Source organism: Rattus rattus, chromosome 11 (genome assembly GCF_011064425.1).
Source record: "Rattus rattus isolate New Zealand chromosome 11, Rrattus_CSIRO_v1, whole genome shotgun sequence".
Lineage (NCBI taxonomy): Eukaryota > Metazoa > Chordata > Mammalia > Rodentia > Muridae > Rattus > Rattus rattus.
In genome coordinates this window covers 43,014,574-43,040,243 of record NC_046164.1, presented here as the reverse complement: position 1 = coordinate 43,040,243, position 25,670 = coordinate 43,014,574, and the positions used below count along the sequence as shown (strand labels likewise).

The following is a 25,670-nucleotide window of genomic DNA, read 5'->3' as shown; positions in this document are numbered from 1 at the left end:
GAAAGAATGAAATAGTGTTACATTTCAGATTCTGTTTACTTTCTTTTAGCCTGATCAGATGAATCCCACTTTAAAATTGGCTTTAGTTACAGTTGCTGCAGGTGATTTCTTCCAATGCCTCAGCTCAGAATCTCAGAATCAAGCTGAGTTTAATGTGCCACATGAAGTCATTGTTTGAAATATTTTAACATCTTGACATATGTATAAGATATATTATGATGTTTGAGCATTTGGATCACTATGACAATGGACAATACTCAATGTACTTAACATATTTTACTCATGCATAATGATTTCATAGGTTCACTGTATACTATAGACATGGGTAAATTTGTTGAGTGCAACAACAGTGATACATTTGTCCCAAATGACACACATCAGGCTCTTGGTAGTCAGAAGCAATTGCCTCGGCCTTTAAATGGCTTAATAATTTCTGAGATACTCTTGAGTATCTCATATGTTTCTCAAAATAGGTTGGTAGGCTCCTATTTTCATTTAAATGATCAAATAAAGAATAATAAACTTTAATTTTACACTTGTAGATCTACAGCTTGGATTGTAGCACAGTGCTTGCCTACTTACCTAGCATTCACAAGGCCTTGACTTCCTTCTACCCTCAACACTGTACTTCTCCCTGCCACCTATGTTTATGTGTGAGTGCACACGAAAACACACACACACACACACACACACACACACACACACACACACACAAGCATATTCTAACCTCAGCTGAATACAGATGTTGGCCATGGCTAACATCTAGGAGAACTTAAAATCAATAAGAATTTGTTAATATTGTAGTATTGAAGGGATCATAATGTTCTCTGGAAAATACAGTTCCTATAAGCCACTTATTTTATAGACTGTTTAGAATAGTCTAACACCAATTTCTTTCATTGTACTTCAGATAATTATAGTTCATAGAATAAAATATTAACATTACAGTAGTTTTGTTTTGTGTCATTGTGGCATATTTGGATATTACCTATAATAAACAAACAATAAATCTTGAAGGGCAGCAATACTGTTTAATATTTTATTCATTCAGTGAGGCATCTAGCCAACACTAAGAAATCAAACTGTGTCAGAGCTAGCTAAAATTGAGTTAGTAATCCTTTAAATTAGTAACCATTTAAAACTTTTCATGTTTCTCAATCTCTTAATGCCATCTGGCCAGTTTTCTAACTTAAAAAATTCCATTTTTAAATCTGACAAAAATCACAATTTCTGGTGTTTTTTTTTTTTTCTTTTGATTATTTTAGTTTTAAAATATGATGGTATAGTTGCTTGGCAAAATACCCCAGCAGCCTTGAATCCCTGCCAGTCTCTTTTAGTGATTATTATATAATCCATTGCTTAAGAGACATGGCTCTCATTTGTTTTGACCTACCAGGGCAATTTCTCTATATCTTGATCACAAAAAATAAGCATATTAATTTTAGTTGAAGATATGTGAAGAGGGCAGGCCATAAGCAGAATGGAAAAAAAATCAAAAGAAAAAGAAAATGATTTGTTAAATTAAATAATTTTTAATGGAAAAAAGACAATCCAATCCTGCCCAGCAGGCATAATTTTAGCTGCTATTTAATTTGTGGATGAAATGAATATGCAAAGTGAACACCCTGCTTAATTGGCCTTTACAAGGGAGATCAATAATGCAGAAATGTTAATTGTTTCAGCTTCACAGCCGATTCGGAGAAAGAAAAACAGGAATGGATTGAAGCTGTGCAGCAGTCGATAGCGGAAACTCTCTCTGATTATGAAGTAGCCGAAAAGATTTGGTTTAATGAATCCAACAGGAGCTGTGCAGATTGTAAGGCCCCGGACCCTGACTGGGCATCCATCAATCTCTGTGTCGTCGTCTGTAAGAAGTGCGCAGGTAATTAGTGACGAGCTGTGCTCATCTCTACTTGGTGCCAGCCTGGCACTGACAGTTCTCTGTTATCGCACATAATATGTCCTAGGTAACAGTTGTGAAAAGTGAGGGGAGCTAAACCTTATCAAGTAGGAGTCCATTTAGGAATGTATTCCTATCCTCACTCACTTCTATCTGAATCCAATATAAAAATTAAATTTTAAGTATGTAATAATACTTAGGTTTACTGGTCCATGTATAGGTTTTTAAAATAGCATAGTGTAAATGTTTTTGATACTAGAATCCATCCAGAATAATTTTGCATATTTGCATGCACAGTTTTGTTTATGATCTCATCTTTGCTTTAAGGTGCATTTTTTATATTGAAGACATTATAGGCCCTTTTTTTTCCTCCATCTTTATTAAATTGGGTATTTCTTATTTACATTTTAATTGTTATTACCTTTCCTGGTTTCCAGGCAAACATCCCCCTAACCCCCCCTTCTATATGGGTGTTCCCCTCCCCATCCTCCTCCCATTACCACCCTCCCACCAACAATCCCGTTCACTGGGGTTCAGTCTTGGCAGGACCAAGGGCTTGGCTCTTTTCTTATATGTTGGACCTTACATCTTCTCTATTGTGAATTTGAAGCACAGTGTTTCACAGTAAAATTGATGCTTATGAAAGAAGCTAGTGCCATAAATGCCTTTCTTCTTGTGACCTTTTACTTGGTTGTCATCTCAGTGCCCGCACAGACTTATGCAACACCACGTCTTCTGATGCTCCTCTACAAAGGTAGAAAGTTATATATGACAAAGTTCTTTCGACAAATACAGAAATAGTTGTTACAATAGAGGATGATGAGAAAAGGATTAGACTTGACTACCAGGCCTGGGATAGTACAGGACAGGAGCCTTAGCTTGAGCAGAGCCGGTGAGGATCCCAGCTGCGATAGTTGTCTAGAACCTAGGCACTTTCTGGAGCTCTGTTTAGGTGGCTTTCCTAACCACCAAATTACCATTGTGGTAACAGAAACAGCTCTGCTATGTTCCTGCATTGAGTGTTTTCCTCCATCCTCTTCTCCTTTTCCATCTGAGAGACAGAGAGGGAGGAAGGGAAGGGGGAGGGGAGGGCAGGAGGAGGGGGAGGTCGGGGGAGGGGGAGGGGGAGAGAGAGAGAGAGAAAGAGAGAGAGAGAGAGAGAGAGAGAGAGAGAGAGAGAGAGAGAGAGAGAGAGAGAAAGAGAACAAACGAATGAACACACTCTGGCTCCTAGCTATTGTCTCTTGCTACATTTCTCTCCTTCCTCCTCATGGCTCCTCAGTCCCTCTTTTGTAACACTCTGCTCCCCTTCCCCCTTCCCCCTTCCAACTTGAGTTGCTTTCCTGACTACACAGTGACCAGCATAGGCTCTTCTCATTTTTTTTTTTAACTGCATTTCCCTTGTGCATTTTGTAATCAGCCTTCTTTTCACACAACCAGTGTATTTTGTCTCTCAGTCTCCATTCTCCAGTCTCTTTTTTTTCTGTATGAAAAATATTTATTTTCAATTAAAGTCCTAATTATTTATAAAGTTTGTGAAAACATTTTACCCCTCCCCCCTCCGTCCTATTATATGCTTAGGAAAAATTTTATCTTATCTTTTTTTATTATATTTTTAATTAATTTATTTTACATGCCAATAACTGCCCGGCTCCCGGTCACCCCCTCCCACAATCCTTCCCCCACCCACCTCCCCTTCTATGAGTGGGTTGGGTCCACCTAGGTATCTTGCTGACACTTCAAGTTTCTGTGCAACTAGGGGTTTCCTCTTCCACTGAGGTCAGACAAGGCAGCTCAGGTAGAAGAACAAATCCCACATATTGGAAACAACTTTTGAGATAAGTCTCTGAACAAATTATTCAGGACCCACATGAAGACCAAGTGGTCTTTATTACACTTCTGTTACATATGTGCAGGGAGGCCTAGGTCTACCCTCTGTATATTCTTTGGTTAGTGCTTTAGCCTCTGTGAGTCCAAAGAGTCCAGTTTAATTGATTCTGTTGGTCTTCCTGTGGAGTTCTATTCCCATAGGGGCCTGCAATCCTTCCTCCTATTCTTCCATGAGTTCCCAAGCTCCTTCCACTGTTTGACATTAGGTGTCTGCATCTGTCTGAGTCAGTTGGTGGATGAAACCTCTTTGAAAACAGCCATGCTAGCCTCCTGCCTGCAAGCATAACAGAGCATCATTAGTAGTATCAGAGATTGGTGCTTGCCCATGGATTGGGACTTAAGTTGGGCTGGTTATTGATTGGCTGTTTCCTCAATCTCTGCTCTATCCCCAACCCCTGTATTTCAAACAGACAGGATAAGTTTTGGGTTGAAAATTTTGTGGGTAGATTGGTGTACCTATCACTCCACCAGAGTTTCTACCTGGCCACAAGGAGGCAGCCTCCCGAGGCTCCATGTTCTCCAGTGCTGTAAGTCATGGCTAAGCACACCCCCATTGATTCTTGGACACTTTTCCTATTCCAGGTCTCAGTCTCTTCCTGGAGGTGCCCCCTAATCCCACACCTGCCAGTTGAAAATTTCCATTCTGCAGCTTTAAAAAGATTTATTTATTATTTATACAGCATTCTCCAGAATGGCATCAGATTTCATTGTAGATTGTTGTGAGCCACTGTATGGTTGCTGGGAATTGAATTCAGGACCTCTGGAAGAGCACCCTTAATTCCTCAGTTATATCTCCAGCCCCATTTGATCTATTCTTTTCTTTCTTGTCTTCTTTGTAATAGTTGAGAACTGTAGCTAGTAAGTCTCTTTATTGTTGGTCTTCCTCGATTTCAACAATCTACTAATCTGCTGTTTTGCTGTCTTAGGTGTCGTCCATACTTATATGACCTTACCACTTCATGCTGCTGAAGTACATGTGTGCCTTAGACTTTGTTTTCAATTCTTATTTTTTGTATAAATGTTATTTTTCACTTGTATTCAGTACTTATTTTTTCAGTACTTATTTTTTAAAGACGATTTTTACTGCCTATGATAATTTCTGATTAGCTTTTCCAAAGATACTTGAAAATTCCCATGTCAAAAGTAGAGCCATGTTATAGCCATGTATAAGCCTGCCTATTTTCACCCAGAAGCTGTATTGCCTACTGTACACTCAAGCCTAATATGAGAGACCCTATAAACCCCCAGCCTTCCTTAAAGCCTACAGTATTTCAGTGGCGTTTCTGTTTCTGTCCTGTCCTCTTCAGCTCAAATATTCTAAATTTGCATGCTTATTTTATTAGTATTCGTATTTTGTCTGGATGTATATCCATGACCATGTGTATGCCCGTTGCCCGTGGAGCCTAGAAAAGGGCATAGGGTCCTTTGAAATTAGATGTACAGATGGTTTTGAACCACTCTACAGCTTCTGGAAATTGAACCCTGTTCCTTTGGAAGAGCAGCTGGTTCTCTTAACTGCTGAGCCATTTTTCTGGTTCCCTGAGCTGATTTGTTCTTGCCTGGGCTGCTTTAGTATCTCTGTCTGCAACTCACAGGTATCCCACATTGTGTTTAGGTCATAATTAAAGGTATAGAGCAATGTGAACTCCTGCTATGGGGCTTTGTGCCCTAAAGTATTTCCACCTCTTCAATAAAGGAAGAAAAGAGCTTCTGATTTAGTATAGTACACAGTCAAGAATCTTTACTGCTCCTAGGCAAAGTGTCTTTAAGATCAATGCAAGTTCTTATACAGATGGTTTTCATTTCAGCTTCCTTTTGACATACATTGTGTATCAGTTATGACTGAAAGTGGATTGACAGTTAACAGTTGATACAGTTCAGTTCTTCCATTCTTCATGGGAAGCAGGAATTAGGAAGGAAAGTCCACATCAGATCCCTATGCTCATTTGTATTATAATTGTCAATATTTGGTTATCTAGTGTTGATAGTAATAAGTACATGCATGATATTTAACTGACCCTAAAGGTTTTCCTTGTTTGTAAAAATAGTTTAGGAGTAGAATGCTCTTCACAGGTCTAAAGACCTAAATTTATTCCCATAGAGCCAAGGGAACAAAAAAAGAATCAGTGATCCCAAGCTGATCACACTCACAAACACACACACACACACACACACACACATCATACATACATGTGTCTATGCTCTTTTAAGTATACCTTAATGGCAATGCATGATAGTGACAAAGCTAATAAGTATTACCACATTTTCGTTATTTAAGCTGTTTTATATAATTATCATGGACACGCTTAGTGGTTTTGGCCTTTAGAATAGTAGGTACTAGGATTGGTAAGGTACTAGTCATTTAATTTGTTAGCTAGTAAGTTTTGTGAGAAAAGTTTTCTCACTAGCCTAACTAAAAATTTTCTAGTAGGCTATGCTGACTAACCACCAGGCTGAAAGGATGAATCCTCTGACTACCCAGTGCTGGGATTACATATAAGCACACACCACCAGACTTAGCTGTTTTTATATAGTTTGGGGAGATGGAGTTCAGGTCTTTACATGCAGAGCAAGTTGTTTACTGACTGAACTATCTCTCCATCCTGCTCCTACACACATGAGTGTGAAGGTTGGGGCCAGAAGGGATGGCCAGGAATTGAAGTAGGGTCTCACCCCTGAACTACATTCTGAGTCTTGCCGTACACATTTTAAAAAATGAAGTACAATAGATTCACATTCAAATTAAAATTGAAATTTAATTGTTTCTCTCTTCAGGACAACATAGATCTTTGGGACCAAAGGACTCGAAAGTGAGAAGTCTGAAAATGGATGCCAGTATTTGGAGCAATGAACTCATCGAGGTAAAACCTGTCCTGTCCATTGGGCATGGTGAACATAGACTGCAAGAGATGGGCAGTGGGCTCCAGTTACACTTCAAAAATTTCTCAGATGAACTTCTCACTATGGTGTGAAAATGGCATATAGCTAGTTTTATAGAGAATTAGTAATTGTTTAAATAAAGACTACAAAGAACTGTAATGATACTCAGAATATAAAGTGACAACTCTGATGAAAGTGCGAACTCGGTTCCTTCCTTCCTTCCTTCCTTCCTTCCTTCCTTCCTTCCTTCCTTCCTTCCTTCCTTCCTTCCTTCCTTCCTTTCTTTCTTTCTTTCTTTCTTTCTTTCTTTCTTTCTTTCTTTCTCCCTCCCTTATGGAAAATTATTAGAAAAGGGGATGAACAAAGGCAGCAAAATTTACTATTCTCTATCTGGGCTGAATCTGGTCATTAACTCACCGGGACTGTCTCACTATTTCTTGTCTCCCTTTCCTTTCTTGTTCTGCTTTCTGTTATTGAGACAGACTACTTGTGCAACCATTTAAATGAATTTGGCTCAACACGAATTTGAAGCATAAGGCTACTTTCATGGCATTTGTGTGGCCTGCCGTTGGCTTCTCAGATGTTGTTGCATTAGAAATAGTGTCTGTTCTGCTGCTTTGAGAATTTAGGGTTTCACACTTTCTTCTATATTTTATATTGAATCGGGGTATAGTTTAGAATTGGAATCAATTTTACACGTTCAAATATATTTAATGGAATTGTACATTTTTTTTTGCCCTTTTCCATTCCAGCTATTTATTGTCATTGGAAACAAGAGAGCAAATGACTTTTGGGCTGGTAACCTTAAAAAAGATGAAGAATTACAGATGGATTCACCAGTGGATAAGAGAAAAATCTTTATTACCCAGAAATACAAAGAGGGAAAATTCAGAAAGACATTTTTAGCATCTCTAACCAAAGAAGAGTTAAATAAGGTGAATAAAATATTGTACTATACATGAACTTAAATGGCATTTATTAATATATGTCAGTACTCAGTGTAGAGCATTTAGTGGATACTTCATTATGATGTTCAAAATCCTTTTAAATTTCTCATCACCATCCCTTACAACATATTATCACACCAAGTTTTCCAGAACATCCATGATAGATCAGAAGGTTCAGAAGGAGAACATTCTTCAACTAAGACAGTGAACTGAGACTTTGAGGCCTTGACTTATAACTTTAACCAATGCAGAGTGGACCCTTGATATGCTCTTCTGATTAACATTCAAGATGTTAAGATGGAATGCAGGTTTTTTGCACACATTGTCAGACTTGCATTGTTTTTAAAGCTGGACTCACATTCACTTCCCATAAATGTTCTTTCAATGGACAGGCTCTGTGTGCTGCAGTAGTGAAGCCAGATGTGCTGGAAACTATGGCTCTGCTCTTCAGTGGAGCCGATGTCATGTGTGCCACAGGAGACCCTGTGTACTGTACCCCCTACCTGCTGGCCAAGAAGGCTGGGCAGAGTCTGCAGATGGAATTTCTGTACCATAACAAGTTCTCAGGTTTGTCTGTCACCCTGTACTGACTGCTGTCTTTAGATGCACCTCTAAAAACATGAGGTATAGATATACTAATCTTCAACCAAGAAAAATAATGAAGTCAGTAAAGTGCTGCCTTATAGCAGAGTAAAAGTGTAGGATGGATATCTTTTATAGCCCTTTAATCATATAAATGGAAGATTAAAATAGTTAATTCCACATTATCATTTCTTCCAAAATTAAATCCGATTTTCATATTTGAATAATAAGCATGGCTTAAATGTGTACCTCTTTGCAAGTTTTATGCAAAGTGAAATAAATCGTTATATTTATTTGATCATAAATCAGGACCTATTTAAAACTTGGTTACAAATTCCTAAAGAAAGGGGAACTTTATTGTGTTTTGGATTCCAACCTAAAACATTGCTTTTACTTTTCTAGATTTCCCTCAGTACGATGCTCATTCTGAGGGTGGGTCAAGTCAGGAGGCTACACAGTCCACGTTCCTCTGTGACTTCTTATATCAGGCCACCGCCTCTGCCTCTAGAGTCTCCACAGAGAAGAAGCTACTTGAAGGTATCCTTTCTGCTCCTCTTAGATCATGTTTCTGATAAAATATTTTTCCTGCCGTTTGCTCATCTGCAGTAATAATTTAGCTGTAAACTCTTTTTAGTGTATTGTTCCTAATCAGAAATTCTTCCGACCTGAATTGTTTCTGATACTTGGGGTTTTTGTTTAGATTTGGGAATATTTTTATAGCCTTTACCAATTAAATGTGCCCAATCCAAAAAACAATATCAAATATAAAATTCTAAATTTGGGAGAAATTGAGCCTACACAAATTTTTTTCAGATGTTTAGAACATTTAATTTTAGATTTATTTGATAGAGTATGATTCGGTTATATATTTTTTTTATCTTTGCATAATTCCAGAAACAGAATTAAGGTTAAACCATGCATCATTATATTTTTCTGAGAAATGAATTCTATTCTGTCAGCTCTGCTTTAAGGACTTTGTGCTCAGTTATTGGAGGCCACATAGAGTCTTGACCAAGCTGATGTATTGGACTTTACAGGAAGGAAGGAGGAGTCCCGTAACTCAATCTTGACTGTGTTGTATGTAGCCTTTTCTTCTTGACAGCAGTCTGATAGCATAGTAGGAAAGAATGCCATTTTTGTACTTTATACTTACATGGCTGATTTTTTTTTCCTCCAATGATGCAATGATTTTCCTTACTTTCATTTACTTGGCCTAAGGTGTAATAATGGACAAGTTTTACAACAGGTTTGCAAGAAAACACATGCAACAAATCTAACAATTACTAAAATCTTTGCATAATACCCAAAACAAAGGGTATTATGCCACTACCTTTCCTGATTTCTAGAGTATTCTAGAGTCATTTTTTTTTTCCATCTGGAATATTTTTCTAAAAGCAATTTCAAACAGAGATCTAAGGTTTAGTTACACATTACACTACAAATTATTTCATTAAAAAATAATCTCCTGGCAAGTATTCTTTGAGTGTCATTCTCTATCCAACTTACCAGACCAACATGTTTTATAGATTCACACTCAAGACAGAATCTGGGACCGCAGAGCAGCTCTGCTCTCTGTCAGCCTCACCTAGGCTGTGGTACCACCTTTTTTGTCCTCTTACATTTGTCCTAGCTTCCCCGTCAACTTTTTATAAAGAAACAGACTTAATTATTTTCAGAATAGTAATCAGATCCTATTGGTCCTTTATTCAAGGTCGGAGAACAGGATCCACTGCCAACAGCATCCTGGTACCTGTGTTTAAGACCTGTACTCTTCAGGACATTCTTTGTAAACTCCCATGCCTGGACCCATAGCTTCATCCATTTCTGCAAAGGCTTTATTCCTGTCCTATCTGGATATCATATTTCCAGTTCGATGTCATCTTTCCAGGGTCATTTCATTGCCACATGGCAAGATCTTTAGTAACCCTTACCCAAATATTGTCTGTACTGTAAGATCATCCTCTTCTAAGGAGGCTGTGTAGTCCCAGCATGCCCCTTACAAAGTCCAAGATATGCATTTCTTCATTTTTTTATCCCTGGGGAAGGAAGATTCTCTGATGCTTTCTCAGTTTGTTTGGTTTCATCAAATATTTGGCGTCCAAATCACTCTTAGCACATAGTTACTGCACAATAAATGTCTGTTCAATGTGTGACTATACATTTAAGAAAGTTACTAGCAGCCTAAAAATTTCTAAGTCACTTATTAGTAGTATTTGACTGTATGCATGTTTCAATCATAAGCCAGTGTTGACTAGGGTATGAATTATGAGTAATCAACTAACATTAAAAAAGGTAACTGAGTAAAATCCCAGAAAAATGCATAAATTTTCTACAACACCTAATTTTATAACTTGAACTTCATATTTCCATTAGAAAAATGGTATGCAGGGTTTAGTATTTTCTGAGTTTCAGGAAGACAATGAGAGTCTTGTCATACATATCTCTATGTCCACACAGAAATGGGGAACCTTGCAAATTACAAGATTCAGTTGCTGGCATAAAGCATATTTTGTTAAAGAGCTACTCCAAGAAGCACAAGCTGAACTCTGCAGAAGCATGTCTTTCTGGGCCTGATTCTTGGCTCTTTCAAGATCAAGCAGTACCTTCTGTTGTCAAATACCAGCTTTATAGAAGGAAAAATGAATTGTTTAGAAAGATGTAGAGATTAAAGTATGGCTGTCACCTTTGCCTCAGAAAGGCAAGCACTGGACAGTGTTGCTCCATCAGCCCTTGTCAGCAAGGGGCAGAAAACACAATGATTAAAATTGTAGACAGGAGTCTGGGAATGAAATGAATGCATGCATCCTTCAGAGTTGCAAGGCTGGTTCAGCTTATCCCTATCTCAAGTCCTTTTAACCCTTGCTTATAAAAACAGATCTGTATTTTGCTTTTTCTTTTTTCAGTTTAGTGTTCATGAAAAGAAAGATTGATAGCTCTTGTTAAACCTCTGCGCAGAGCTGACTAATAGCATCCTGGTTTTGCTTCCAGTTTCCCCTCCTCAACCCTGGGTTTTCTCCTGGTAGATGGCTTTGATTACTTTGCTCAGCCCTTGCTTTCTAAAAGGAAAGTGGTTAATAGGGTTTAACAGAGACTCTTATTTTCATTCTCTTTCTATTTTGTTATAAAACAATATTAACAAGAGATTTATTTTTGTTCCAGGCAAAACCTCAGTTGTTTACTTAAAAATATTTTTTTTCTAAGACCAAATGCATATTTATTTAAGTGAACAACGTTACTGATGCATATTCTTATCATGAGTGGAAGCTGAATATCATCAATTTAGGAAATTTACAAAATGACTTCATGGTTTTGGAAAGTAATAGCATTGCTTAACTACCTCAGATGTATTGTGTACACATGCATTAGAATATGGGACCGCTGTACTGTGACACTTTAAAAGTGACTATATTGTTTAATGGTGTAGTAAGCACACAGGTATTTTACTCAGTGGTTAAAGGGTAGCTCCAGAAGTTATCTGTTTGGATTCTCCTCCTCTTATATAGTAACCACTCATGTAACCTCCGTGTATGAAAAAGGTACAAGACGGTGGTTTGGGCTCAGACTTATGTCATTCTGCAGGCTCAGTGGATTCATGCATATAGAGTGTATAGAACAGGCATTGCATGTAAACATGAGCAAAGCTGTGAGGAGGAGCTATGGGGGCTTACTGTAAGCCCAGGGCTTTCTGGATTCCTGCTAACCTCTGAGTTTATGTGCATGGTCGTCTGGACTTCATTTGACAAGCCCAGTTCTAAATTAGGACATCCACATCACCTATGGAATACCTGAAATACACTGCCTGTGGGATTGCATATAGGGTTTAGAAAAGTCCTACATGAATGTTTGTCTTCCTTGTCCCAACCTCACAACTGAAGAGAAATTAAAAACGCCTCTTTTGCTTTCCCCTCATATACTAACTCCTCTGCTAACCAGCCAATGCCTGAGAATTGCCCATTATGTGGTTTTGCTTTCATTTTCATGGACATCTTGTAAAAACTCCTTATCAGTATGGTTTCTGTAGCAGAGAATGGCTCTCTGGTCCTATTAACAACTAGAATTTCACCGTTTCTGATTGCTTCCCAAATCAACACAAAGGTCAAGATTTCCTATCACATCTTTGTTATTCTAGATATTCAAAGACAAGATCAGAGCCTAGTTATCAGACCTCTGGCCAGTTTTTATAACATGTGATGCTATACACATGATAAAACTACAGGGCTGATTCTCTTCAAGCCTGCATTTCTAATGTAAATGCACATCCCCCCCCCCACACACACACACCACCTTATAATGGCAAATGAGCCACAGGCCATTCACAAAAAAACTAGTTTCACTGTGTACCAATAAAACTTTATGATGACAGGTAGTCTGATTTGACTTCTATCCATGATGTGCTAATCTCTATATAAAAAGAACTTGAAAACTCCGAAATAGGACGCTATGAACATTGTAGATTCTCAACACTCCTTTTACGTCCTCCTGAACCAGTGGATTTGGTTTTTGTTTTGCATATGTTCTCCTCACAGTACTCTGTGGAGACTTCAGTCTCTGTGGTTCCAGAGTTGCTTTGAAGGTTTTTAGTTCATGAGTTGACCTGCTTCTATGGTCACTAATGTCATATTCATTTTCATGTGGTACATTCTTTACAGTTAGATGATAATGATTTTTGAAAGCAAAAGTATATCAATTTATGTCTTAGAAGTTAGGTAGTGGTGCTTCTTATCTAAAATAGGGAATTTGTCAATTTCTTTATTTGAATGTAGTGATGATAGTTTAAAAAGTTTAATATTCTGAGAAAGAAATTAGGGAAATGACAACCTTCATAAAAAAAAGTTTAATATTATAACTTTTCTATTTGTTTTGTTTTAAATTCTTAGAGACAAATAAAAAATGGTGTGTATTGGAAGGTGGCTTCTTGAGTTACTATGAAAATGACAGGTGTACCACACCTAATGGTACCATTAACATCAGTGAAGTTATCTGCCTGACTGTCCATAAAGAGGACTTCTATTTGAATACTGGGTAAGTCAACCTCTGAGCAACTGTCTGGGACACGAAAGGGGTTGGTAGTCACTGTAACAGATAAAGAGGAGTTACCTTTCGTGTTCTTCTGTTGCTCTCTAGGAAAGGATTCTATATCTCTTCAAGCTAGTTTATTTTATTTGAAATCTCCACAGGAAGTTCTTTAAAAAGTACTTAATAGCTTACTAGCATAGCATTTCATTGTTGATCACTGAAGTACTTTTGTTTCTATGATTAATTTAAATAGTGGACTAAAAGCAAAAATCATAAATTTGTTTAAAGGGTATCATAAAATAAAACAGATGAGAAAAGAGAAGGTTCTGTGGTTGTTGGTTCAAATTAAAATAAACAAAATATCAATTTCTTTAGGATGATACTCTCCCACTGAGCTGTATATCCCCACAACCCTCAGAGATAGTAAAGAGCAAACTCAAAGACAATTTCATGATTATTTGGGTATTTTGATTGTCTGAAAATATTGAAATAGAAAGATTTAGGAATCATTTATATAATGTCTTTAACCTATTTTAAAACTTCTATAGACACCTCTGAGATATTTTTAGAAACAGAGTACAATATCTTACTGTTTGTTTTATGGCATAATTAATGAAAATGTATAAAAACTAATATAAAACAATTTTAAAAATGGAGATTTTTAATAATTTTTATGATAGAGATTTGCAATGATATCATTTATATTAAATTATATAAACTGTTATTATTATTAATTATTAAATATTAACCAGGATATTTTAGTTGAGAGTCATAGTTGAAGGTGCTATTTTCCTATTAAATATTTGTTAGTGTTATATAAATTATTATTTAATTTGCTTTTGTATTGACTTAAAATTTTGAATCATATTTATTCTGTGCTCTGTGGTCTTTTTATTTGTGCTTACTCTAGGCCCATCTTCATCTTTGAAATCTACTTACCTTCAGAACGTGTCTTTTTGTTTGGAGCTAAAACATCTCAGATTCAAAGAAAATGGACAGAGACAATAGCCAAGGTATTTAAATTTTTTATTTGCTAAGTCTAAGCAAGATCCTTAACTTGTGATCTCTAGTTAAGGTTCAAAGCTCCGAGATCATTTTAACTACAATTCTAGGATGAAAGTTTTTCATACTTTAAACGTTGGCCATCAAAAAAAGTTAAAAGAAGATTTTTATAGGGCCTGAAACAGACAAGAAATCCATGTATCACATTGGCAAAAATTATTCTTGGAAGTTAATTCTGTATTTTTGATGAGGAAGGTTGTCTTCATATTGTAAAGGCACTTTTTTCTCCTGTGCCTTCTCATGGGTATGTTACTTACCCGAGTACATGAGGAAAAACACAGACTCAGCCAGGCATGCCAAAGGAGCATACACAGAATGGAAGGTCAGAAGCTAGACTTCTAAAAGATTCCACAAACCAAGAAAGAAATTTCTTATTTCGTATACATACTACCAAACCAAAGTGTATGGTGCTGTTGCTTGAAAATATGCATTACCTGTTCGCTTTAAGTCTCATAACATTTTTAACTAATTATTTCAATTTTGTCATTTAATTGGAGACTTTTTGGAAGACAATAATTCCTTCTATCCATAGCTAGGGAAGGGCTTTCCTATTGTCACTGTCTTTCTTACTTTTCTGTATTTGTTTTAACAGCGTTTTGTTCCCTTTGTTGCTGAAAACTTAACAGAAGCTGACTATGATCTGATTGGTCAACTCTTCTACAAAGACTGCCATGCTCTGGACCAGTGGAGAAAAGGCTGGTTTGCTATGGACAAGTCTAGCTTGTATTTTTGCCTTCAAACGCAAGAAGTTCAGGAAGAGAGGATGCACCTAAGAAGACTACAGGAACTAAGTAAGGACCCTGTCCTGACACTTGTTGAGATACAGCTCCTGACTGCATGTGGGTGTGGCAGCTTCACCTGGAGTTTAGCAGGCTTATCCGTAGACTTGTGACTAAGTTGTAGTAGTTGCATATCTATGAATATATTAACATTAAAAAAATATTCATTCTTTTGTCTCTCTAGCAATCAGCACAGTGGTTCAAAATGGAGAAAAAGTAGATGTGTTACTCTTGGTAGAAAAAGGGAGGTAAGTACTTTTTGTCTTTATTTTATTTTTATTTTATTTTTCAGAAGTTAAGGAGTAGGGTATTTGGGATAAGTTCTTAAGGGAGAAACCATTATCTTAAAAATTGAGAAACTGTTATTTATGTAAACTGTTTTAGGCTTTCACATAGACAGGTTATAGCAAAAAACAACTTGCAATTTTTCATGCGTTATGACAAGGTAGCTTGATTAATCTTTATATGCTCTTGCACACCTGAGAAATTCTCATTTATGTGATAGTTTGATGATTTTGTGTGTATTTTTAGGATCTACAAATGGACTACACTACAAATGACCTCTGCACAAGTGACTCATAGCTAGACCTGGATTTCTTGAAGTTCTTTAGTTTTTCAAGAACTATTATTTAAGCATCCACCATGCATCAGGATGGCTTGGCTTGTTGGGGGTAACGTGATGCCAAGATAGACAGGCTCCTTGTCCTCAAAAGGATGCTATCTTAAAGCATGTGCTGTAGTGGGGGGAATTATACAAAACAACAACGGAACTCCCAAACACATACAACCAAAAGCATGTGCTTTATAGTTGTCCATCAATTACTAATCGTCTGAAGGAAAACAATCAATGACTGACGGAATGAGAACAGTATTCTGTGCTAATGAGGGAGAGAGCACAGATATTGTGGATAAAATAAATATGTCCTATGATATAGGACATCAGATACTGTGTTCTAGGCATGCAGGCAGTGATAGTTAAAGACCCTCTTAAAAGTCTGAGCTTAGTATGCTAAGGGGGTTCTGTAACACATGGAGGCTGGAGGTTCAATGAGTAAGAAAATGGGAAAAATTATTGCATGCATATTCCCTAGGGTCTGATCATATATCACCTTGCACATCATAGTATAAAGAAATCTTTCCTATTTGAAGCACAATGGAAAGTGGAATTATCTCATTTAGGTCTTTAAAGAAGTCTTTCATTCTGACTCCTGGCGAAAGACTCTGGGGGACAGGAGTCAACGTTAGTGTTCAGTTTGAGTTTTGTCACAGAGTCAAGAGATTGGTTATCTGAGACTCTTAAGTGTTGACAAGTGGTTGGATGTTTCAAGAAAGAATGATACACTGGTAAAATAGATTGTCGTTCTATTCAATGATGGCTCCAGAGTTTTGAATTACCCTAATCATAGCAGTATTTTTGAGATAACAATATATATCAAAACATGATAGGACTTTAGTATGACTGGAATAATTGATGACAAACTCATTTGGGGAAACAGTAATATGGAGTGGTCTGTTAGATAGCAAGTAAGAACTATGGAAGAATTAGAGTAAACAAAATGTGGGAGTGCATGCATAGCTAATTCATTTTCCTTGACTCTTCCAGAAAGGTACCAAACAAGACCATTTAAAAATGACTGTATTTGTTACAGATAGCATGTAGTTTGTTCTCAAGTATGGAAAAACTTTCAAAGATGTTCTGAGGAAAATGAAATTAGAGAGGTAGGATATTTACTATAAGAAGCCAATGTGAGCACAGTTTCTTTTTGTTCTGGGCTTTTATAAGGATGAAAAGGGAAGGCATAAAGGTTGAAAGGGGAAAGCTGAAGAATGATGGGGGACATTTGCCCTGATACTGGGATGTTGCTTTGTGAGCTAGACCTAAAGGTGAGTCCTGGGCTTTCTGTCAGGGTGACTGCAGGAAGAGTGTGCGCTTCCTCGACTGTCCCATGTTCGGCATGCCATGGACATGACTATTGAAAAGCTGTTTCAGTGCTGTGCCAGAATAAGAAAGTTTCATCCCATTGTGTATTTTTTTTCTTCTCCTTTGGTCTGTTAGACCTTTGGAAAATAATGACTGTAAGCTAAAGTAGAGTTTGCATACTTGATAAAATTGTCACATTGGAAATAAAACAACTTCCAGTATCTTGCATTGATGACATGAGATAACATGAATAAGTCAAGGTCAGAGGAACCAACCATCCATAAGTCTTAACCTTTGTTTTGTTGTTGTTGTTGTTGTAATTACAGCTTCAGACAGAGCCATTAATCATAAATAATCATAATTAATTTCCCATATTCCCCATTCTTGTCCCATATTCTATATTCTTGTCTTGGTTAAAGTGTATATATCCACTACTATTTTTTTTCCTTTTTGAGGAGAGGTTTATTCCTTCTTGCCACTCTCAAGTCACATACCATGGGTTGAGAAAATCCAGGACAAAATCCTAGAGGCTGAAACTGAAACAGGGGCCAAGGAGAAGCATTGATTACTTTCTTATTCCTCATGGCTTCCTTGGTCTGTTTTATTATACATCCCAAGACCATCTGCGCAGGGATGGCACTACCCACAATGGGCTGTACCTTCACATGCTAATCATCAGTTAAGAGAATGCCCTATCTATTTGTCCACAAGCAGTCTAGGTACAAGCATTCTGTACATTGAGATCTTAACAGCAAGGTAGAAAAAAGAATTTCCTGCACAGAAAAACTTCATAAATTGATAATCACCCACAGCTTATGGTCCCTATTTAAATAGACAATTTTATCTTCCTAATAATTTTCTCTATCTGCATAGCATTGGTGTGTTTAGAGAGAGGAATATTGTGATAATATTTTCCACACACACAAAGCAAGTTTGCTCTAAAAAGCTCTAAGCAGAAGATATACCAGATGGCCTTCCTTTAATGTGTCTTCTTTGTGTTCTTTAAAAATTACTATTTTGGAAAATAAAGCATTTGTGATTACACTTAAGGGTTTCTGGTGTGCTAGCTGATGCTGTTACTAGGACCTAGACTCTATGTCCTTTGCAATATCTTGTTGGAACCTGTTTGTATGAGAAAGTAAACACAGTTTATGTAGATTTTATGTTAGTATATATAGAGAGACTAAGAAGTCAGAAGGCATTTTCCTAGACAGCCGATCCTATTTCCACTTGCCTCAGTAGATTGCAGCACCTTATCTGAAAATTAGAAACTGTCTGTGCTCTCCAAGCCCACAATCTCTGTTCATGTCTTTCAAACAAGCCACTTTCTTTGCTGTCTTTGTGTTTCAAAGCTACATTCACACTTGTCAAAGTCTGAGCCTTTGCTGAAAGCTTTTGGTTATATTAAACAAAGGAAATAACTCAGCTAGCTGTGTTATCAGAAACAGGAATGAAGGTGGTATGTTTTTTGTGTTTTTGTTTTCAGTCCCCTGGCTAACCTATAGGAAAGCACATTGCGTTTGATGGCTCCCAAGGCTGACTGCATTTCAGTTTTAACTGCAAATCCCAGACATAATGAACCTAATGCTGGGGAAAAAACACTATGTCAATATCTTCCACAATTTTGGAACTGAGTGCTTTGCTTAATTTGGGAGATTAGTACTCTAAATTTAAGGTCCTTATCTTCTATTAAATTGTTCTGTATGTAATTCCTTATCCCCCCTGGAATTGTGTTTTATGGGAGAGGTTATGATAGTGATCCTTCTGAGGTTAAATTATCTTAAAGTGGTTTCTAAATTTTGCATGTAATTGCTAATTAAACAGTAGCCCATTGCCCACAATATTGCCTTCACTGCTTTTGGAAAATTCGTGATTTAATTCTGAACAATGAGTTCATCTGAATTTTGCCAAGAAAAAAAAAAAGATTATTTGTTCTCATCACACGTACAGAATTTTTTATTTTAAAAAAGGACTATTTTTGTACATTTAAGTGATTTTATGGTAAAGAAATTTTAGATTAATGGAATAGTTGTTATAAAAGATTTTTAATATATATTGTATTTGTTTCAACAATTTGCTTTTATTCAGAAGCTTCCTCCATATACCAGCATATAAGATTATAGAGAAAGCTGGGTGTAATGCTTCATGATTGTACTTCTAATACTTGAAAGGCTGAAGCAGGAGGATTGTAGTAAATTTGAGGCCAGACTGAGCTACAGAGTAAAATCCTATCTCACAAAGCATAAATAAGTTAATACATATATTAATCTATAAATAGTTGAGAAAGCTGTAGAAAGTAACGAGACTGACTTTTTCATGGTATATGTGAGCAGAATCATCTCTGCTCCAAAGGAAAAGCATGTTTTACAAAATCTTGACTTCTAGTAGAAACACAGTGAGGTACCTGAGAGAGCAAGGTTTTGAAGAATTAGACAATGTGCAGTTATAGAGAGATCTTGTGCGGAGTTGGAACAGATGCAGCCCAAGTAGGACTTAACCTTGAGAACCTGCAGACAAAAATCTGTGCCAGTGACTTGGGAAGACAGGCAGATGGCATATTGCATTTCTAGTTAAATTAATTCATAAGATTTTCAAGACCTTTTCAAGAATGCAGAGAGCATCCTTAAAAGAACATTTTAAAAGTTATTGTTAAATGTGAGGATGTGGAGATGCATTTTTGCAGTCAGTGAAATACTAGCAAAGCTTTGAGCAGACTTGTAACAAAGTTTTCTCTCACATTGCATATACAAGTGTTTGCCTGATAGTGTGAGAGATGAGGGTGGGAAGCTAGTTTTATCATCCTGGAGGAATCACGTGGCTTGAGGTTGTTCACTGAGCTTTTGGCTTCAGAAGAAGCAATCTATTTATAATAATGCTACCTCATTCATTATTCTTCTTGTTGCCGCCTCTACATCTGCATAGTCTCTTAATAATTAGCTTTGTTTTTTCAACTAACATTCTATCTCTGTGTCCCATTCTTTTACATAATGGAGTAGGGAAAATGTTTCTAAATGGAGATATTACACTGCTAAATGCAGCGTGCTAGACACCTGCTTCTGGCATCATGGAAGCACTCATGTGGCACATGCTGTTCCTCTTTAAATAACTAGAAAACTCCCCAGAATAGGGGAAGGAACTGTTTTCAGATTTTGTAGCAGTTGGTGTTTCTGGAATATGATTGCAGAGAGTTTTAGGTGGTCTTGGATTTCTCTGACACTTACAACACAATTGGAAATGCAGATATAATATGGCAGATTTCCGAGAGAGGAATCTCAGGAACCTGGATTTACAGGTGTTGAAGAAAAGGGTATTCTTTCCTTGGGGCTTAATTTGCAGTGTAAACATATTCTGGGTTAGGCAAAAACACCTCCTGGAATGTCATCAATCAAATAACCTTTGAAGTGTAGAGTACGTTCAAACATTTATCCACAGTGGTTGGGAGGATGTGTTACATATGCAGGGCATTTATTTAGTAAGGATCCACAACAGACAGTAGCTGAGTATAGTGCCTAACTCAGCCTGAAACTAAAGGATGCTCAGGTTTTACTTGAAGCTTAAAATAGATCCTCAGAGGCTCGTGGCTTCACAGATGCTCTATTTCTCTGGGTTGAACAAGAAAGTGAAGTGAAAACATTCATTAATATTCTCTGTGGGAAAGCTTTAAAATCTCACTTAAAAAAAATCAGTGTTCATGGTGTTTAAGCTTCAGGTAAAATTAATCATAATTATGAGTGATATAAAAAAGCTATAACCAGGTCATAGATATAGCAAAAAAAAAAATGTAAAAGATAATGTAATTATCAAAGACTATAAAAGTGATTTCTAGTATTATAAATATATTCTGAGATGTCAAAGAAAACATACACATAATTACAAATATGCTTAATCGAGGGGAAAACCAAATCAGATTCATTTTTGGAAGTGGGGTTTCAGTGTAGCACAGTCCAGTCTTGAACTGCTATTCTTATCCTCTGAAGGGGCTCTAGACCTCATATGAACAACAATGCCAACCAACCAGAGCTTCGAGGGACTAAGCCACTACACAAAGACTATACATGGACTGACCCTGGGATCCAACCTCATAGGTAGCAATGAATAGCCTAGCAAGAGCACCAGTGGAAGGGGAAGCCCTTGGTCCTGCCAAGACTGAACCCCCAGTGAATGTGATTGTTGGGGGGAGGGTGGTAATGGGGGGAGGATGGGAAGGGGAACACCCATCGAGAAGGGGAGGGAGAGGAGTTAGGGGGATGTTGGCCTGGAAACTGGGAAGGGGAATAACAATCGAAATATAAATAAGATGATAGGCAATACCCCACAAGCAAACTTGAGCCTCAGGACCACAGGTAAGACCAACTTTCCTGCTGCAAGCGACCTGACTGGTGGCCTTGGGACACACAGAGGCAAAATTCCTCCAGGACCGGACACTTCCGGTTTTTAGCGGGAGTCCCATCTCGCGCTCCCTGCCTCCAGCTCACTGCTCCCAAACCCGTGGGAAAGAGAGCTCACCACCGAGACAGGTGGGCACTCCTCAGACTGCAGAGCAGAAGAGACCACCAACACTGCCCACCCCTGCCCACATCCCTGGCCCAAGAGGAAACTGTATACGGCTTCGGGGTTCCTTTGGATAAGGGCACAGGAGCAGGAAATCTGCTGCTTCTGAGACACCTCCAGAACCTGAAGGGACTGACCAGATAAACAGTTCTCTGCACCCAAATCCTGCGGGAGGGAGAGGTAAACCTTCAGAGAGGCAGACACACCTGGGAAACCAAAAGAGTCTACACTCAGCCTCCATCTCTGACTCCAGAGGAAAACACCAAGTGCCATCTGGAACCCTGGTGCACAGAAGCTCCCAGAAAGGGCAGTGCAGAACTTCCTGGTTGCTGCCCCTGGGGGGAGCTCATAAGCAACAGCCCAGGAGCAAACTTGAGCCTCGGGATCACAGGTAAGACAAACATTCCAGCTCCAAGCGACCTGCCTGGTGAACTCAAGACACAGGCCCACAGGAAGAGCTGAAGACCTGTAGATAGGAAAAACTTCATGCCCGAAAGCAGAACACTCTGTCCCCATAACTGGCTGAAAGAAAACAGGAAAACAGGTGTACAGCACTCCTGACACACAGGCTTATAGGACAGTCTAGCCACTGTCAGAAATAGCAGAACAAAGTAACACTAGAGATAATCTGATGGTGAGAGGCAAGTGCAGGAACCCAAGCAACGGAAACCAAGACTACATGGCAACATCAGAGCCCAATTCTCCCACCAAAGCAAATATACAATATCCAAACACAACAGAAAAGCAAGATCTAGTTTCAAAATAATATTTGATCATGATGCTGGAGGACTTCAAGAAAGACATGAAGAACTCCCTTAGAGAAACACAGGAAAACATCAATGAACAAGTAGAAGCCTACAGAGAGGAATCACAAAAATTCCTGAAAGAATTACAGGAAAACACAATCAAACAATTGAAGGAATTAAAAATGGAAATAGAAGCAATCAAGAAAGAACACACGGAAACAACCCTGAATATAGAAAACCAAAGGAAGAGACAAGTAGCCATAGATACAAGCATCACCAACAGAATACAAGAGATAGAAGAGAGAATCTCAGGAGCAGAAGATTCCATAGAAATCATCGACTCAACAGTCAAAGATAATGTAAAGCAGAAAAAGCTACTGGTCCAAAACATACAGGAAATCCAGGACTCAATGAGAAGATCAAACCTAAGGATAATAGGTATAGAAGAGAGTGAAGACTCCCAGCTCAAAGGAACAGTAAATATTTTCAACAAAACCATAGAAGAAAACTTCCCTAACCTAAAAAAAGAGATACCCATAGGCATAGAAGAAGCCTACAGAACTCCAAATAGATTGGACCAGAAAAGAAACACCTCCCACCACATAATAGTCAAAACACCAAATGCACAAAATAAAGAATATTAAAAGCAGTAAGGGAAAAAGGTCAAGTAACATATAAAGGTAGACCTATCAGAATCACACCAGACTTTTCACCAGAGACTATGAAAGCCAGAAGATCCTGGACAGATGTCATACAGACCCTAAGAGAACACAAATGCCAGCCCAGGTTATTGTATCCTGCAATACTCTCAATTAACATAGATGGAGAAACCAAGATATTCCATGACAAAACCAAATTTACACAATATCTTTCTACAAATCCAGCGCTACAAAGGATAATAAATGGTAAAGCCCAACATAAGGAGGCAAGCTATACCCTAGAAGAAGCAAGAAATTAATCGCCTTGGCAACAAAACAAAGAGAAGAAAAGCACACAAACATAACCTCACATCCAAATATGAATATAACAGGAAGCAATAATCACTATTCCTTAATATCTCTCAACATCAATGGCCTCAACTCCCCAATAAAAAGACATAGATTAACAAACTGATACAACGAGGACCCTGCATTCTGCTGCCTACAGGAAACACACCTCAGAGACAAAGACAGACACTACCTCAGAGTGAAAGGCTGGAAATCAACTTTCCAAGCAAATGGTCAGAAGAAGCAAGCTGGGGTAGCCATTCTAATATCAAATAAAATCAATTTTCAACTAAAAGTCATCAAAAAAGATAAGGAAGGACACTTCATATTCATCAAAGTAAAAATCCACCAAGATAAACTCTCAATCCTAAATATCTATGCCCCAAATACAAGGGCACCAACATACGTAAAAGAAACCTTACTAAAGCTCAAAACACACATTACACCTCACACAATAATAGTAGGAGATTTCAACACCCCACTCTCATCAATGGACAGATCATGGAAACAGAAATTAAACAGAGACGTAGACAGACTAAGAGAAGTCATGAACCAAATGGACTTAACATATATTTATAGAACATTCGATCCTAAAGCAAAAGGATATATATTCTTCTCAGCTCCTCATGGTACTTTCTACAAAATTGACCATATAATTGGTCAAAAAATGGGCCTCAACAGGTACAGACAGATAGAAATAATCCCATGCGTGCTACCAGACCACCACGGCATAAAGCTGGTCTTCAATAAAAATAAGGGAAGAACGCCCACATATACATGGAAGTTGAATAATGCTCTACTCAATGATAACCTGGTCATGGAAGAAATAAGAAAGAAATTAAAGACTTTTTAGAATTTAATGAAAATGAAGGCACAACATACCCAAACTTATGGGACACAATGAAAGCTGTGCTAAGAGGAAAACTCATAGGTCTGAGTGCCTGCAGAAAGAAACAGGAGAGAGCATATGTCAGCAGCTTGACAGCACACCTAAAAGCTCTAGAATAAAAGGAAGAAAATACACCCAGGACGAGTAGAAGACAAGAAATAATCAAACTCAGAGCTGAAATCAGCCACGTAGAAACAAAAAGGACCATAGAAAGAATCAACAGAACCAAAACTTGGTTCTTTGAGAAAATCAACAAGATACATAAACCCTTAGCCAGGCTAACAAGAGGACACAGAGACTGTTTCCAAATTAACAAAATCAGAAATGAAAAAGGGAGACATAACTACAGATTCAGAGGAAATTCAAAAAATCATCGGATCTTACTATAAAAGCCTATATTCAACAAAACTTGAAAATCTGCAGGAAATGGACAACTTCCTAGACAGATACCAGGTACCGAAGTTAAATCAGGAACAGATAAACCAATTAAACAACCCCATAACTCCTAAGGAAATAGAAGCAGTCATTAAAGGTCTCCCAACCAAAAAGAGCCCAGGTCCAGACGGGTTTAGTGCAGAATTCTATCAGACCTTCATAGAAGACCTCATACCAATATTATCCAAACTATTCCACAAAATTGAAACAGATGGAGCACTACCGAACTCCTTCTATGAAGCCACAATTACTCTTATACCTAAACCACACAAAGACCAAACAAAGAAAGAGAACTTCAGACCAATTTCCCTTATGAATATCGACCCAAAAATATTCAATAAAATTCTGGCAAACCGAATCCAAGAGCACATCAAAACAATCATCCACCATGATCAAGTAGGCTTCATCCCAGGCATGTAAGGATGGTTTAATATACGGAAAACCATCAACATGATCTATTATATAAAAAAAAACTGAAAGAACAAAACCACATGATCATTTCATTAGATGCTGAGAAAGCATTTGACAAAATTCAACACCCCTTCATGACAAAAGTCCTGGAAAGAATAGGAATTCAAGGCCCATACCTAAACAGAGTAAAAGCCATATACAGCAAACCAGTTGTTAACATTAAACTAAATGGAGAGAAACTTGAAGCAATCCCACTAAAATCAGGGACTAAACAAGGCTGCCCACTCTCTCCCTACGTATTCAATATAGTTCTTGAAGTTCTAGCCAGAGCAATCAGACAACAAAAGGAAATCAAGGGGATACAGATTGGTAAAGAAGATGTCAAAATATCACTATTTGCAGATGATATGATAGTATATTTAAGTGATCCCAAAAGTTCCACCAGAGAACTACTAAACCTGATAAACAGGTTCAGCAAAGTGGCTGGGTATAAAATTAACTCAAATAAATCAGTAGCCTTCCTCTACACAAAAGAGAAACAAGCCGAGAAAGAAATTAAGGAAATGACAGGCTTCATGATAGTCCCAAATAATATAAAATACCTCAGTGTGACTTTAACCAAGCAAGTAAATGATCTGTACAATAAGAACTTCAAGATTCTGAAGAAAGAAATTG

The 25,670-nt window shown here is 37.7% G+C and overlaps 1 protein-coding gene across 2 annotated transcripts in view; it reads left to right on the top strand.

Moving 5' to 3' along the window:
• The window catches only part of Arap2 (ArfGAP with RhoGAP domain, ankyrin repeat and PH domain 2), a 131,728-nt gene that overhangs the window by 29,252 nt on the left and 76,806 nt on the right, over window positions 1-25,670 (top strand). For both annotated transcript variants that reach the window (XM_032915862.1, XM_032915864.1), the window contains exons 4-12: window positions 1,683-1,882; window positions 6,566-6,651; window positions 7,423-7,605; window positions 8,010-8,184; window positions 8,602-8,736; window positions 13,077-13,221; window positions 14,126-14,228; window positions 14,870-15,068; window positions 15,241-15,304. In XM_032915862.1, the coding sequence (XP_032771753.1) occupies window positions 1,683-1,882; window positions 6,566-6,651; window positions 7,423-7,605; window positions 8,010-8,184; window positions 8,602-8,736; window positions 13,077-13,221; window positions 14,126-14,228; window positions 14,870-15,068; window positions 15,241-15,304 (1,290 nt within the window). The remainder of the gene's footprint in view (window positions 1-1,682; window positions 1,883-6,565; window positions 6,652-7,422; window positions 7,606-8,009; window positions 8,185-8,601; window positions 8,737-13,076; window positions 13,222-14,125; window positions 14,229-14,869; window positions 15,069-15,240; window positions 15,305-25,670) is intronic.